The 16,878-nt window shown below is 43.4% G+C and overlaps 1 protein-coding gene across 3 annotated transcripts in view; it reads left to right on the forward strand.

The window, feature by feature from the left end:
* The first annotated feature begins 561 nt into the window (after nucleotides 1-561).
* Nucleotides 562-16,878, forward strand: part of Washc3 (WASH complex subunit 3) — a 48,055-nt gene continuing 31,738 nt past the window's right edge. For all 3 annotated transcript variants that reach the window (XM_076554575.1, XM_006979849.3, XM_006979850.4), the window contains exons 1-3: nucleotides 562-721; nucleotides 1,351-1,449; nucleotides 14,701-14,766. In XM_076554575.1, coding sequence (XP_076410690.1) covers nucleotides 671-721; nucleotides 1,351-1,449; nucleotides 14,701-14,766 — 216 coding nt within the window. In that variant the 5' untranslated portion in view covers nucleotides 562-670. The remainder of the gene's footprint in view (nucleotides 722-1,350; nucleotides 1,450-14,700; nucleotides 14,767-16,878) is intronic.

A 16,878-nucleotide genomic window follows, 5' to 3' on the forward strand; every position in this document is an offset into this window, starting at 1 on the left:
CCATTCCAGACTGTCATCTTAACTCCTCCTAATGTTAAGTAGCCACGAAAGTTGGTTTCCTCGTCTTTGCTCGGGCAACTTAGACCGATTATCTTCAGTACCACAGCACTTTGAGTCCATGTGGTGCATGTACCCCATGGGTACACAAGCGTTTGTATGTGCTAATTTGCAATGCCACAACTTTCACGGGATTTTGTTTGCACATTCATCTAAAATTTGCACGTCAAAATTCTGCGTGTCTTCACTGTACTATTCTTTGACGGTAAAGGTTTCCCCTTCATTTCTTCAGTCCCTCTTTGTCTCTCTCTGTCTCTTTCAGTCTCTGTCTCCCTCTCTGCCTCTCTGTCTGTCTGTCCCTCCGTCTCTCTCTCTCTTTCTCTTTCTCTGTTTTCTCGGGCATTTTTTCAGATTTTACAGCTAAAACAGCACCTGCTGCTTTTCAGCCTCGCTTCCCCGGGCCAACTTTACAATCCGTATCACGAACTACCAATCCCAGAAGGCTGAGCGAGAGCGAAGGGGCGGGCTCTCCGAAGCCACCGATTGATTGGTGGACTCGGGAGCTTTCTTCCGGAAAGGCCCCGGAGGCAGGAACTTGGGAAGGGAATCGGGGCTCTGTACGGGACTGGGAGGGGCTTGTGCCTGAGCCCCGGGGTCCCCATCCGCTGAGGAGATGGATGAGGATGGGCTTCCTCTCATGGGGTCAGGCATAGACCTGACCAAGGTTTGTAAAAGATGCACTTAAGCTTCCGGCGAGCAGGGAAGGAGCTTGACCAAGGGGCCCAGGTTCCCCGGGAGACGCCACCTCTCCGGGCCCAACCTGGGCCCCTCTTTTGCTAACCTGGGGGAGGGGGAGCCCCCGCAGTCCACTTTGAAAGGGGTCCTTCCTGGGCTGATTAAAGAGTGGGCGTGCCTCGCAGCCTTTGCTCCCCACATCACGTGTCTCTACGCCCAAGGTTGACAGTCAGGAGACAGCGCCACTCTAACACTACCTCTCTGGGATCCTCAAGTCTCTATGTCTCTGTCTCTGTCTCTGTCTCTGTCTCTCTGTCTCTGTCTCTGTCTCTCTCTCTCTCTCTCTCTCTCTCTCTCTCTCTCTCTCTCTCTCTCACACACACACACACACACACACACACACACACACACACACACATTCTCACACTTTATGCAACCCCTGTGACTTTGACACACGCAAGGTTCGGGAAAACAAATCAGTGACTCTTCTCAGCCCTTCACGAAATTCATGTCACAGGGCAAAACCCACACCCTTTATGAAATCCAGACACCCAGAGGATTGCACAGTGTACCTTTCTCCGGTAAGAATCATATGTGTTTGTCTTTTACACGACGCAGGTGCCAGCCATTCAGCAGAAAAGAACCGTGGCCTTTCTAAACCAGTTTGTGGTGCATACAGTGCAGTTTCTCAACCGGTTTTCCACAGTTTGTGAGGAGGTAGGTCCTGTGCTGCTCGTTGACGGAGTAGCCGAGAAGTCAGTCCCCTTCCACCTCAGAGGTTAACATGCTGAAACCAGATTTCCAGACTTCGTGTATTCACGCTGCCATGACCTTCTTCAAGTGTGTCAAGACACCGTAGCGTCCTCTTTGATTCTGTTACCATCAGTCCTGTACCCTGTACCCTCAACTGAATTAGTATTCTAGAGGTTTCTGTGAGATTGCTCAGTCAAGTTTGTTTTGATTATGAGACCAAAACCAAGAAAAAACAAAAACACCCCAGAAGTTCACAGTTGAATTTTTTTAATTTTAAAGTTTCTTTTTTTATTTTCCTACACCAGAGATTTTTATTTTAAGTATATGTTTGAGTTTATATTAAAGTACTTTGCATTCTTTGAGCCAAAAATGGTTCAGGGAGGTAGCCTAGAAATACATTTTTCAAAAAAATACCCCTCTGCAGATGGCTGGATAACTTGTGAAGGAAGAAATAAGCACATAATTAAGAAATAGGAGCCAGATCCAAGAACTCCCCTGATCTTTGAGAAAGATTTTTGTTTGTTTGTTTTTGTTTGTTTGTTTGTTTGGTTTTGGTTTTTCTCTGTGTAGTTTTGGTACCTGTCCTGGATCTCGCTCTGTAGACCAGGCTGGCCTCGAACTCACAGAGATCTGCCTGCCTCTGCCTCCTGAGTGCTGGGATTAAAGGCTTGCGCCACCACTTTGTGTATTTTTTAAGCATGAGGAAGAAAATGAGACTATATGTTGAGACTGAATTTAAGAAAGGAAATATAAAAGACTTAGACAGTTCACAGCGGAATAATTGAATATTCTCTTGTCTTACATTGTCTTGTGTCAGGCGTATCCTTAACAAAGTCGAGCTTATGTTAGACATGTGGCTGTTAATCAGCATTGCCTGCAGACAGGACGCTTCTCATTTGTGTAAAATTCAAGCTGTGTAGTTGTGGATTGTGATCAAGGTCTTGAACAGGATAGGCATGCACCCTGCCGCTGAGCCCCATCCCTAGACCCAGCTGTTGTTTTATATCTTTATCAAAATATCTTCAGCTTTTCCATGGAGACAAATGGAGGAAAAATGTAATTACTAATGGTACAGTAAGGAGCTCAGTTCTGTGTATTTTACATATCCATAGCCCCAGAGACTAGGTGCTTGTTCCCAGGCAGTTTTCTTTCTCTCTCCCTCTCTCCCTCTCCCCCCCCCCCATTTTCTTTTTCTTTCTTTCTTTCTTTCTTTCTTTCTTTCTTTCTTTCTTTCTTTCTTTCTTTCTTTCTTTCTTTCTTTCTTTCTCTCTCTCTCTCTTTCTTTTTTTGTCTTTTAAAACTTTATTTAATTATTTAAAAGATTTATTTTTATTTTTTGTGTGTGAGTGTTTTGCTCACATGTTTGACTATCCACTATATGAGTGTCTGGTAACCTCAGAGATCAGAAGAGGGCATCAGATCCCCTAGAACCGTAGTTACGGACAGTTATGAGCCACCATGTGGGTGCCGGCAATCCATTCTGGGTCCTTGGCAAGTACAAGTGCTCTCAGCTGCCAAGCCACCTTTCCAGCCTGTTCTCTCTTGGGGCGCCGCTTCTCTAATGGAGTAAGGAACCCACTGAGTCAAAACCAGCATGCCAAGATTTTCACGTTCAGTTTTCCCATGGCCCCCTTTTCACTCTAGGTTAGCGCATACAGCAGAAAGCAGCAAGTGTTCGTCCCCTACAGTTGTGAAGTTGCCCTTTCTGAGTTAAATAAAACTAGCAAACAGGCTAGGAAAGGAATGTGATGTAAGCTGCAGGGGCAAGAAGAGCCCCTGGTCTCTGTAGGCCTCCAGTTCCCGCTGTCTGGAGAACGGGTGTTACCGGTTGACACTGGGATCTGAGATCGCGAGTGTCAGCGTCTGGTAGCTTGTGGACGAGGCAGTGCCCTACGATCCACACTTTCACCCTCCAGCTCTTCCACCCTCAACTTTCCCCACAGCCCTCTAGTGTTTCTTGAACCCAAGAAAAAAGGGTGTCAGGCAGAAGGCACAAATAATACAGTGTTAGTCTATTGCCTTTTTTCTCTTTTTTATGTGTTTATTTGGACAAGTTACATGTTTGTCTCTATGGTGAAAAATATGCTGCCTTGATTCTTGTACCCTCCAAGGAATCTATAAGTCAGGCCATATCCCATGAGGGCTGCCTCACATACTTTTTGAGGATGGAAAGAACACCAATTCTAGTCTCTTCTTTCTTGAGAGTGTGTTTTGCTGTTAATTGCAGTCACCTTAATGTATGGGAAATGTGTTGAACTTTTTCTCCTAAGATTCTGTGCCTTTGAGCAACAGCTTCCCAGTCCTCCCATCTCCCCCACCACCTCTGATCACCGTTATTTTACTCAGTTTTTTAATTTGAACTTTTTTATTTAAAAAATTAAGCTACAGTTACATCATTACATCATTTCCTTGAACTCCCTCCATCTACACACACACACACACACACACACACACACACACACACACACACACACACACACAGAGAGAGACCTTGTGCTCTTTCTCTCAGACTTCATATCCTCTAGCCAAATTGGATTTTTTTTTATATTGCAAATGGAAATGAGATCATATAGTATTTGTCTTGCTATGCCTAGCTGAGTTCACTTATTGGTGTCCTCTGGATTCATCCATGTTGTCCAAAGTGAAGTGTTCCTTCTTCCATAAGGTCAGAGTTTTCCTGTGTGTGTGTGTGTGTGTGTGTGTGTGTGTGTGTGTGTGTGTGTGTACGCATGTGTGTGATATTTTGTTTATCTGGTCATGGTTCACAGACATTTACGCTGGTTCTGTACCCTGGCTGGGGTAAAGCCACAGTGAACAGCAAAGTGCAGATGCCTCTTGCACAGACTGATGCCACTTTCTCTGGCTGTGTAACCAGAAGTGGAATCACTAGATCTTCAAGGAGTTACGCGTTTCTCTTCTCTCTTGAATTGCTATACTGTTTTTCCAAATGGCTATGTTAATTTTCATTCCTACCAGCAGTACAAATGAGCTGCCTTTTCTCTACCTTCATGCTAATTCTTGTATTTTTTTTAAATCTAATAATGTTCTAACACTGATCTTCCAGTGGATGTGAGGTGGGTTCTCATTCTATTTTAATGTGCATTTTCTTTATGATAAGTGATGTGAAATTTTTTTCCCAAGTATCCATTCCATTTCCGTGTCTTCTCTTGATAGTTATCTGTTCAGGTGCTTTGTTCATTTCATTTTCTTTTTCCTTTTTCTTCCTTTTTCTTCCTTTTTTTGGTTTTTTTGAGACAGGGTTTCTCTGTGTAGTCTTGGCTATCCTATAACTCTCTCTGTAGACCAGGCTGGACTTGAACTCAGAAATCCACCTTCCTCTCTGCCTCTCTGCCTCCAGAGTGCCGGGATTAAAGGCGTGCGCCACCACTGCCCCGCTTCATTGTCCATTTCTTAAAACGGAATTGTTTGCTTTCTTACTATTGAGTTGTGGTTCTTTATAAATTTTTTTGGCTATGACCATGCTGAGATAGACAGCATGTAGACATCTCCCATCCATAGGGTGTCCCTTCTCCCCGTCGACAGGTCCATTCTGTGAAGAAGCTTTTTGCTGCAAGTACATTTGCTTCTTCTGCTTTTGCTGCTTGTACCTTTGGGGTCACTTCCAGCCAATGCTTGTCCATGCCACTGCCCAGAGTTTCTCTCCCGTGTCTTCTTTGTCTGGTGGCTGTGTGGTTTCAGGTCTTACATGTGAGTGTTCTACCCATGTCACATTGGTTTTTGTGCATGGTGTGTGGCGTGAGCTCTAATTTTATCCTTTTGCTTATATATATCCTGCACCATTTGTCGAAGTAACTGTCCCCCCCTTTTTTTTTCAATTGTGTCTTCTTGGCATGTTTGTGAGAATCAGCTGATCGTGCATGTTCAGCTTTATTTCGGGTACCCTGTTCTTTTCCATAGCCTGTTTTTATCAGCATCATACTGATTTGGTCTGTATAGCTTTGCTGTCAGTTTTTAAGTCACTGTGGTGGTCTGAAAGAAAATGCCCCCCAAAGGGAGTGGTACCATTAGGAGATGTGGCCTTGTGGGAGTCAATATGGTCTTGTTGGAGGAAATGTGTCCCTGGGGAAGTGGGCTTTGAGGTCTCATCTATGCTCAAGTTACCGCCCAGTATTTCAGACTACTTCCTGTTGCTTGTGAGTCAAGATGTAGGACTCTCAGCTCCTCTCCAGCACCATGTCTGCCATGCTTCCTGCCATGATGATAATGGACTAAACCTCTGAACTGTAAGCCAGCCCCAGTTAAACGTTTTCCTTTATAAGACTTCCAGTGCTCATTGGTGTCTCTTCACAGCAATAGAAACCCTAACTAAGACAGTCAGCTAAACATCTATGCTAAGTAAGCAGAACTTACAGTCACACGAACAGGAAGCAAAAATTTTCCTAGTGGGTCGCTAGGGGTGGTAGTGACTGGAACCATTCCCATTTCTACCCCTTGATTCCTGGACCCGTGAATCCTGGCTTGGGGAGAAATTGTACTAAGTGTTAGGTGCTGATTGAAAGCATAGACCACCTTCTGGAGAACCCTGCCTCAGCCCTCCAGGCTGCTGCCACCTAACTGGTGGGGTCACTGTGTCTTCAGAAGGCCATTCTGCTCTTCTTTCAGGCCAGCTGCTGCAGGGTGGTGGAGAAGGTGGTAAGGCCCGTGGATGCCGTGAGCATCTGTGATGTCAGTTCCTAGGTCAGAAGGATGCTGTGTGGAATACCATGATGGTGGATAAGGCATTTCTAAGCCCACAGATGGTAGTTTGAGCAAAGACATTACTTGCAAGAAAGGCAGATCCTTAACCAGAATAAGTATCTACTCTAGTAAGGACAGGCACTGCCCTTTCTGAGAAGAAAGTAGGCCGGTGCAGTAAACCTTCCACCAGGCGGCTGGCTGGTTCCCTTGGGGAATGGCGCCTCGTCGGGAGGGCACTGTAGGTCTCTGCGGCTGGCAGATCTGGCACTCAGCAGCTGCTGTGGCCAGCTCAGCCCTGGTGGGTGGCCGTCCAGATGCCGAGACCCTTTCCCTCCCCCATCTCTGCCTCCAGATGTGCTCTTCTTGCTTCAGTTCACCTGTGGTGGAGAGAGAGAGAGAGAGAGAGAGAGAGAGAGAGTGTGTGTGTGTGTGTGTGTGTGTGTGTGTGTGTGTGTGTGTGTCTTCCTCTATGAATTTCACAATTTCTATTTTTGTGAAAAATTTCACTAGAATTTTGGTAGAGATTATGTTAAATCTATGAACTATTTCAGGCCATTTGTGCATTTTAAGAATATTCAAACCAAAGAACACAGGATATCTTTGCATTTACTTGTGTGTGTCTGATTTCTCATCAATAATTTATAGCATTTGCGCTCTCTCTCTCTCTCTCTCTCTCTCTCTCTCTCTCTCTCCTCTTTTGGTTTTTTTTTTTTTTTTTTTTTTTTTGAGACCAGATTTCTCTGTGTAACAGTCCTGGCTGTCCTGGAACTCACTTCATAGACCAGGCTGGCCATGAACTCACAGAGATCCGCCTGCCTCTGCCTCCCAAGTGCTGAAATTAAAGGTGTGCACCACCATGTTGGTATACAGATCTCACGTTCTTGGTTCTGCATAGAGCTTGGATCCAATGAGATGGACTTATTGATTGGCTTATGAGGTGGGCCTTGGCTGTGGATCTGCAAGGGAAGACCTAGAGTTTGGGTCTCTAATAGACCATCCTGAACCCCAAGGCTACAGGGACTGACTTGGAATTGTGGTTTTGAGCCTGAATTTGCCAAGTCTGGCTTTGTACCTACCAGTCCTGGGCCCTGGATCCTCTGGGATGGGTCTGAAGCCTGAGTCTGAGGGAGGAGGCCTGGTCCATTCTGTCAGATCTGATGGTTGGGTCTGTAGCAGTCTTCAAAGAGCCTTGGTTTGTGAGGGCATTAGAGCCTGGTTAGGTTTGTTTGGCCTGGATTCTGAGTCTCTGGGGCTAGTTTGGTACTTGGCAGGTATGGTGTGTACATCCACAAGGCTAGTGTGGGGTATGGGAGAGTGGGTGCTGGGCTGTCACCATGGCCCATGTTTAGAGAGCTGGAGGTTGGGGATGTACAAACAGTCCAGAGGCCGCATATACTGGCCTGTACGGGAAGTCGGGAAAGGTTGTCCTGGGCTAGGTCCGTTAGGGCATGAAGCTCTATTGCCAGTCTGGAGAGTAAGGCTGGAGGGAAGAACCTGACTGTGTTGGTGGGTTTCAGTCTGCTGCCTTACAGTCAGAGATACCAACCTGGAGCCGTCACGGGCCTGAAGCCTGGCTGTGTAGTCTGCCTGGCTTGGGGCTGGCTTAGAATCTCGGGCAGACCTGGAACCTGTACTCACAGAAGCTAGCTTGAAGGCTGAGTCCAGGGCTCACTCTCTCCTCAGGGGGAAGCCTCGTCCTGAGAGTGCAGACCGTAGTGCCTCAGGGGCCAGTATGGCCCTATTGTGGCTCTGGAGACCGAGTCTGTGGGGACTAGCCCAACCCTTGGGATGTCTTGAATCTTAGGTTGATTGGGAGGTTTAAACCACTAGGGTTGAGCTGTCAGTGGACCAGGCATGAAGTCTGAGGTTCTGAACTCTGAGCAGACAGTGAGTGCGCTTGGAAACTCCGTCTTCGGTACTGGCCAGGTGTCCGGGGCCATCAGGGTCTGACTGGAGTGGTACTAAGTGTGGGGCCGTGTGGGGCTCACTTCCGTCTCCTTTCCCCAGATAGAGTTGTGTCCTCACTGCTGTGCTGCTTGGGGTTTGGTGGGAAGTGAGCCCGGTAATGAGCAGCTGTCCGCGTCATACACACACACACACATACACACACACATCACATCACACACACACATACACACATCACATCACACACACACACACACACACACACACACGTCACATCACACACACACACACACATGTCACACACACACACATACACACACATACACACGTCACATCACACACACACATACACACGTCACATCACACACACGTCACATCACACATACACACACACACACATACACACGTCACATCTCACACACACACACACACACGTCACATCACATCACATCACATCACACACACACACACACATCACATCACACACACACACACACACACGTCGCATCACACACACACACGTCACATCACAAACACACACACATACATACACACATACATACATACATACACACATACATACACACACACACATACACACACACACACACACACACACACACACACACACACACACACGTCACATCACACTCACTGCTCTTTTCGATGTGTCTTCCCTGAGTTCATCCGGTCACTGCAGTTCTCACCGGCTTCCCTTAGCTCTTGGGAAAGTGTCTTTGTGGGGGACTCTGATTAAATCAGTGCTTTGCTTGTGGACATGAACTGGGAAGTCCTACCCACCTTCCTGGGGTGCTTTACGTTTGGTAACTGACTACAAGTCATTGTTTACAATTGATGTTTTGGCAGTTTTTACGTTTTGGTCAGTTGTTGGCTGTTCGCTCAGTGAGAGGTAACCAATCTTTCTTGTGTGTTTCTCCCTAACTGAGTAACACGCAGGCAGTCACCTCCGCCCTGCCATTTCAGGTCCACGCTCGCGCTCTCTCTCTTGGCATATCCACACACTGAGATGTGGACAGTTTGAACTGCTGTTCCCCTTGTATCTGAGCCCCTAGGGTTTGCAGCTCACTGTTCACGGGAGGCTCTAACTTGCTGAGAACATACAGAGCCCAGTGAGCCACACTGAGACCCCAGCTCTGGCCTAAGTGAAGAGGCCAAAAGCTTCTCTCTACTCTGTGCTGTACATTGTGTTGTCCTGTATCTCCTGAATGGAGTGTCTTTATGGATATGGAAACTACTGAAGATATGTATCTCAAGGTCACTTTCTGGAATAGTTTTTAATCTGTTGCTAGCTCCTGGGAAGCTTGTCCTTGTTTGGCAAGCCGGAACAGAAACAAAATGACTGTTTCCCTAACAGAAAAAGTGAGCATCCACTGTAGTTTCTAAATTATGAGTGAGCTGCAGGGAGAAAGACGCCTCCTCCCTGCACGCTGATCTACGGTGGACATAACTGTAGCGCTTTCAGCCAGCCAAACTCAAGCTGGGATTCAATTAGGAACAACTCGAGCTTTTTTTTCATCTGTTACTTTGTTTCTTAGAGTTTTCTGATAAAGAGAACAGTATAGAACTCTTTTATATTTGTAAAGAGCTCAACTTTTTAAAAGACTTTGTACCTACTAGGCTACTTTGAAAAGAATTCTGCTTCGCCTGCTGAGACCAGAGGCCAGAGAAAGGAAAGCAGTTGGATCAGACCCAAGTTACAGAGTCACTTAGGGTCATCTCCTCTTCCTTCACAAATCCCCAGCTGACGGTACATTCCTGCTCCCATGAGCAGAAGGGCCGGCGGCGGCATCCACCACTCCGTGGGCAGGGCCAGCCCATGCTCTTACCTGTGTCAATTCTGGGCAGACTGTCCTACTGTGAATTACAGGGTCAACAGTCCCGTGTAAACAAGACATGTGGATGTTTTTTCTTGACTCAGATTTGGTACACACAATACTGGATTTTAAATCATTTCTGATCTTTTTCTTCTAGAACTCTTTAAATACAGGCAAAGGTGTTGAGAATTCTCATCTAACAGATTTATAGTGTTTATCTTTTATATCCAAGTTTTAGGCCCGCATTGAACTTATCTTTCAAACAAGTGATGTCTTTCTTAAACCCTCTTTTGGTTTTTGCTCCATCTTTATAGTGGGGAGGCTTAAAAGTCATATGCGGCTTACTGAAGACTGATTCCCTGCTGGCCTCTAGGATACACAGCACAGCAGGGTACACTCTTTAGAGACGTAGCTATCGATGCTCAGTTTTTATAATCATAATTATGTCATCTCATTGTTCACAGTGCTATTAATTAACCTTCTCTAGAGCTGGCTTGAGAATCTCAGGTGTTGAGTGGTTTTGGATTTTCTGTTCTGTAGAATTGTGAGAATCATTTCTTAATGCAGCGCTCCTTGTAAGTTTTTAAATTAATAACTAGACTATTTGGAGGGGGGGTTAGAACTTCAGTGTAGTATAAAACTGCTAGGGTTTGTTTTTTCTTGAAATTATGTTTACATTGGTTTATCTAGCATTGACATCAGTGGTAGTAGCCATAGTAGCTAAAATGAGCTCGGAATGAAAGGATGGCAGGTACCAGAACAATCTACAGCATACAAAGAGGGAGAAGACTATTGCTCTGAAATGATCGTTTTTGTCATTTTTGAAATGATCATCTTAGTCTATTCAGGAGGTAGATTTCCAAACAAACATCTTTACTCCCGTAATCACTAAGATTTCTTTCCAGTCTCCGCCTACCCTGTGTAAATCGTCCGTTCAGTACTCAGTGACAGCTTAGTTTTATCTTCTGATCATGAGAATATTTAATACTGATTTAAAAATAATAATAGTTGCAGGTGAATGTCATCCACCTTAGTAAATGTTCCAAATCAGAAAATCTTGGTTTCCAGTCTGTATAGTCCAGAGCTTGCTGAGAAGCTGGTCAGTTGTTTACTAACTCTGGATAATGAACAACAGTCTGTGGCCCCCCGGATCTACCGTCATGTTGTCACAGATTCTGTCAGCTCTGGATTTGAAGTGTTTTGGTTCAGGTGATTTCACTTGTATAAAATCTCGCTTTTTTTCTTTTTCTCTTAATAATGAGCAAGGTCATTCCTACTTTATAGACTTGGTGTGGAGACTCGAATGATGTGATGCAGACACAGTATTTCACACACCAATGATCAGACATTTACAATACTAAATCTCTTTCAAAGTGTATATTTATATGGGTATATTAAAACATAAAACTTAATTTAGGGAACTGGAGCAATAATTCAGTCAATAAAATGCTTTTCATGAAAGCATGAGGACCTGAGTTTGATGTCTCAGAGTCTATATGAAAGTTAACTAGGGAAGAGCATGCCTAACCTGGGTGTTGGGAGGGTCATTGGGAGGGTTCCTGGGCTTGCTCACCAGCCAGTCAAACTGAATTGGAGAGCTCCAGGTACAGGGAAATAACCTGTCTCAAAACTTAAAGTAGAGATCAATTAAGGAAGATGCCTTAAAAGTTGACCTCTGGCCTCCACATAGACACACATGTATGTGCACTCTCTCACACACATTAACATGTATATGTACATACATGCATAAAATAGTAAATTTTGAATTCATTTTTCTTTTTATGTTCATTTTACTTAAACCAGTATGCTCATTTTTCACATATGGAATTTATCACTTCACAAATTAATTTGTTGTAAGATTTCTCCTCTAGTGAATTAAAAGACTTATTAAATTTGCCAAAATTGAATTTCCATGATTTTCAGGAATGTGCCTATAATTTGGATAGCATGACATGTTTTATAACTTGTATTTATGTTTACATAACAGCTTATTGTGAACAAATCTCAAAGTTAAACTTAGCACTGATGCCATTAAAACTAAATTCGATTCAGGGGATGCAGGCCTGTTATCTGAGCCCTAGGGAGGACTGACGGCTTGAGGCTACTCAGACTGTACTGAACGTTTGAAGCCAACCTGAGCTCCACAGTGAATCCCTCTCTCAAAAAAATGAAACCAAAATTAGAGATTAGCTTGTGTATGTTGAATTTCCAGTGGTTGTTTTAAAAGTAAGCGTTCTCAGGTTGGACAGGTAGCTCAGTGGTAAAAAGCACGTGTTTCTCTTACAGAGGCCCCAGGTTTGGGTTCCAGCACCCATGTTAGGTGATTCACAGTTGCCTGTAACTCCGGCTCCAGGAGACCTGGCGCCTCCTCTGGCCTCCATGGGTACCTGCACTCATGTACACATACTCACAGACACACACACATAATTTAAAATAAACGTTATCTTTAATACAAAATAAAAAACAAGTACTCTATAGCTGTACACTTTGCATCAGGTATATGAAAGGGATGTGATAGTGTAATAAAGTGCACATATGAATTAAATAATATTGAAACACTGTCTTGCTCATGTACCAGTCTTGTGGATCTAAGTTATCAGAGCAATTGCTATATCCAGGAGAAGTTTCTTCTATTATGTCCTCTGATATTGTTGCTTCAACATCCACTCAGGCTTCTATTCCTAAGACTGCAGATAGGCCGGTACACATCTTCATCCCAGCTTGCAAAGATGGAAGAAACAAAATACAGTAATAGGTAAAATAAAAAGAATGCAGCTTTTATTTAAATTTCAGGTGACAGATTCAGATGCAGCAATGTATCCTGCCATTCCACCTATTTGGATGGCTGAGGCAGGGAGCTGCCGTGATCCCAAGTTTGAGACTTACATAGGCAGGATTTGGTTGTTTCAGGATCCTACCTTGAAACAACCAAGTATCCTATGAAACACTAAGTGCTCTGTACCAATGTTCAGTATTTTACTCCTAATTGTGGGCAAAATTACCTTGGGGCATTAAAGTTCTGCTTTTAATAAGGAGTTTTATATTATTCCAGGTAGCAGACAAAATGCTGCCTCTGCCATGGAGTAAACTGGCTAACCCTCTTGGAATGTGTAACAAAACATGACATGTTTAGAATCAAGGTATTCAGTAAATGCTTTTTTGGATTGTATATATGTGTGTAGATGAATAATTGTATGTTTGGTATATGTGCATGCAGATATACCCGTACCCATTTGTGTGGGTAACTGTGTGTACAGGCTGGCATGCACATGGACTCCAGAGGATGCCATTCGATCTTTCCCTCATCACTCTCCACTGTATTTATTGAAGCAGGGTCTCTTGGTGAACTCAGTGCTCACTGATCTGGCTGTTCCTACTACCCACCTTGCTCTGGAGGTGCTGGGAGTACAGGAAGGCCACCGTGCCGGCCTGGCTGTTATGTGGGTGCAGGGGATACAAACTCCAGTCCCCACACTGGAGTAGCAAGTGCTTTATCCCCTGGACCGTCTCCCTAGGACGAGATGGGTAGCTTAATTATATAAATTAATTAGGGCATAGTGTGCTTTGGTCTGGTTTATATTGGGTTTTGATAGATGTTTCATTTTGCTTCTTTAGAACTCTTTTTCTCTTTTAATTCTTTTCTAAAATGTATTGTTTATCTTTCCATTTCACCCCTCCCCCTTTTACTTTTGAAACTTGAGAACTTTGAATTTGGACTGAATTGTATTTGCTTATTCACCAGAGTAATTTCTACAGGCAGATCCGATGCAAGGCTATGTCTAACTAATGGTTATTCTTTCTCTTGTCTTCTGTGGACAGTTCGCTCACTGGCAAGTAGTTATTTCGCTGCTTTCACATTCCAGGCACTGTCCTGGTTCTCAGAATACAACAGTGTCAGGGACCAGCCCAAACCATCGAGCAGTCCTTGAAGGGAGGAGTGAGGATTAAGAAAAAATAGATAGGAAAAATATAGACGTAGACGAAGAAAAAGACAGAGACACAAGATAGCTTCGGGAGGGCTCTGGGTCAATACCACAGTCTCCTCGACTTTATTCATAATGGGCTTTTTATATACCAGCAAGGGGAGAGGCAAAAGACCTCCCCTTCTCAAGGTCAAGGTACAAAGTACAAACAAGTGTAGACCCTTCCTTAATTTTCAGAACACCTGGTAACCACACCTATGACAAAGCATCTTATAATTAGGTCTCGAAGTATAAGACACCTGGTAACCACGCCTTTGGCCAAAACATCCTATTATGCAGCTTTGTGGGGCAAAGCAAACTCAGACTCTCTGACCCTGAGTCAAGATGGAATAAGGCCTCACTGTAGAGTCTCTGTGGCCCCCACACAGTGAATGAAAGACTGGCCTAGCCTTGAACATGTATTTTGGTTTCTTGCTCTGATAATGAATCTAAGAAAGGTGAAAGTTAAGATTTCTATTAGTGGCCGGGTGGTGGGGGCGCACACCTTTAATCCCAGCACTTGGGAGGCAGAGACAGGCAGATCTCTGTGAGTTCGAGGCCAGCCTGGTCTACAGAGTGAGATCCAGGACAGGCTTCAAAGATACACAAGAGAAAAGATTTCTATTAGTATCCATATAGAAACTGACACATTCTAATAATACCGTGTTCTCATTCAACTCTTACGAAAACAGTGGTATATGAGAAAATGAGAAATTTTTAAGTTGTGTATTTTATAATTTCCAAATCTGCTCTTCATTGTTCTTTCTCGCCATGTTAATCAAATGCTCTGTTCTTATGTCTCTGACTTTTTCTAGAAACTGGCAGACCTTTCTCTTCGTATTCAACAAATTGAAACGACTCTCAATATTTTAGATGCAAAGGTTTGTATTTCTAAATACAGGGTAAACTTTTCTGTATGTACATCATCTTTCTCAGTCATACTTAGAATGTATTTGGGAGTGAAATCAATCTAACCCCTGTGTCTGTGAAGTGATAGTGTTGCACATTAAAAAATGTATTAAAATTGCAAGACAATGAACAGTGTTATATAAACATCAACTTAGTCATTTCAAATGAACTCATGGATTGAGAGTTCTTTTATTATGCTAATTACAAGTAAACTATAAACATCATGTTAGCAAATTAAGCTACTATTAATGGAAACTCAAAATTATATTTTTAAGATTTTTATTTATTTTATGTGCATTGGTGTTTAGCTTGCATGTGTGTCTGTGGGAGGGTGTCAGATCCTTTAGAATTGGAGTTACAGACAGTTGTGAGCTGCCATGTGGGTCCTGGAAATTGAACCTGGGTCCTCTGGAAGAGCAGCCAGTGCTTTTGACCGCTGAGCCGTCTCTCTGGCCCAATTATTTTTATTTTAATGATTATAATGTAGAAATAGTGGCACAATAATATAATCATTAGAATAAAACTTAAATGTCTCCCAAGCAAAATTTATCAACATTGTCTGATATTTTCATTTGTAAAATATCTTGGAAGTTAATGAAGAATACCAGTTTGAAATCAGAAATTGCCAAGAAGCTGGGTACAGTGGTCCCTGTTGATAATCCCAGTACTCAGGAGGATGATGCAGGAAGATAGTGAGTTTGATGCCAGCCTGATCTGTACAGAAAGAAACAACAAACGAAAGGTCCCTTGTTACCTGAAAAAAATGATTTTTATTTGATTACTAGAGATTTTGATAAATAAGTGACACATTCAGTTTTAACTTCTTTTGGTTTGTAATGTTGTACATGTTTTTCCTGTTTTCGGGGGTAAAGGAGAAACTACTGTGTTTTTTTTTTTTTTCTACTGTATTTTTGGGATTTTATCCTTTCCTCCATGATACTCCAAAAAAGTGTTCAGTGTCTGCTTTTGTATGTGTCAGTTCAAGGGGGATTTCATTTTTTTAATCAAAATATTCACTAAATATGTAAGTGGAAAATTTTGTATTCGTGTTAGAATAAGTGAATAAAGGCGAGGTTGTACTTTCTCTGCCCTCTGTGGACTTCAACAGGTACGTTGCCTGAGAACATTTCTCTGGCATAGAACTTTGGATATGCTAGGGACATTCTAGCCGTCACAACTGCACCTACTGTGACTTTGGGCCACTGCCACTTGGCTAAGCACAGTCTTCAGTCAGCACTTGTCAATGACTTCTGCTGCTTGAGATCCGATCACCAGGGATTTCGTATACTCTGTCTTATGACTGTCTTCTTTAGTGGTTGGGGACCCTAAGGTGCTGCCGTCCAAGGACACAAGTCACATTTCTGTTTGGACAAGTTCACCGTAGTGTTTCGCCAGCATAGTACAATTCCCACAGCCGGCAAACATCTGAGAGACACAGGGTAAAATCAGGATGGATTTTTTTTGTAAATCTAACCCCAAATGCCTATCTTTTTTGTTTTAAAATGCTACTGTTCTAGTCTGGAATGTTGACAATATGCTTACCTGCTGTGAATAAAACACATTTAGTAACATTCAATAATAAATGTTTACAGAGAGAAAAATAAGCTGTGTTATATATTAAAATGTAAAGACACACCCTGTATAATTAAAACTTAAAATGTGCTAGCGGGCTGGGTAGGAGATGCAGGGAAGTACTTGCTGTTACAAGTCTGAGGACCTGAGTTCAGATGGGAGAAAGGAGGATCTAACCAATCCAGCATTTCAAATGGAGGCACTCCAGGCAGTGTGCGACCCTTTCCTCAGAAGATGGTGAAGGGACAGTGAAGAAGAGTCCAGCACATGCACCAGCATGCATGCACACACGTGCACATACATGCTTGCTAACCCCCACACAGCTATACACACACACACACACACACACACACACACACACACACACATGCATGTATATACAACACACTTGCACATACACTGTGTATTGCAGAGTACTTTTCTTTAGCAAGCTATTTTTAATAAAAATGTTTCAGAAATAATTCTATAAGGAAAACTTCCTCATCCTTGTTACAGGCAATAAAATGGGGGTA

This window comes from Peromyscus maniculatus, chromosome 18, assembly GCF_049852395.1.
Source record: "Peromyscus maniculatus bairdii isolate BWxNUB_F1_BW_parent chromosome 18, HU_Pman_BW_mat_3.1, whole genome shotgun sequence".
Lineage (NCBI taxonomy): Eukaryota > Metazoa > Chordata > Mammalia > Rodentia > Cricetidae > Peromyscus > Peromyscus maniculatus.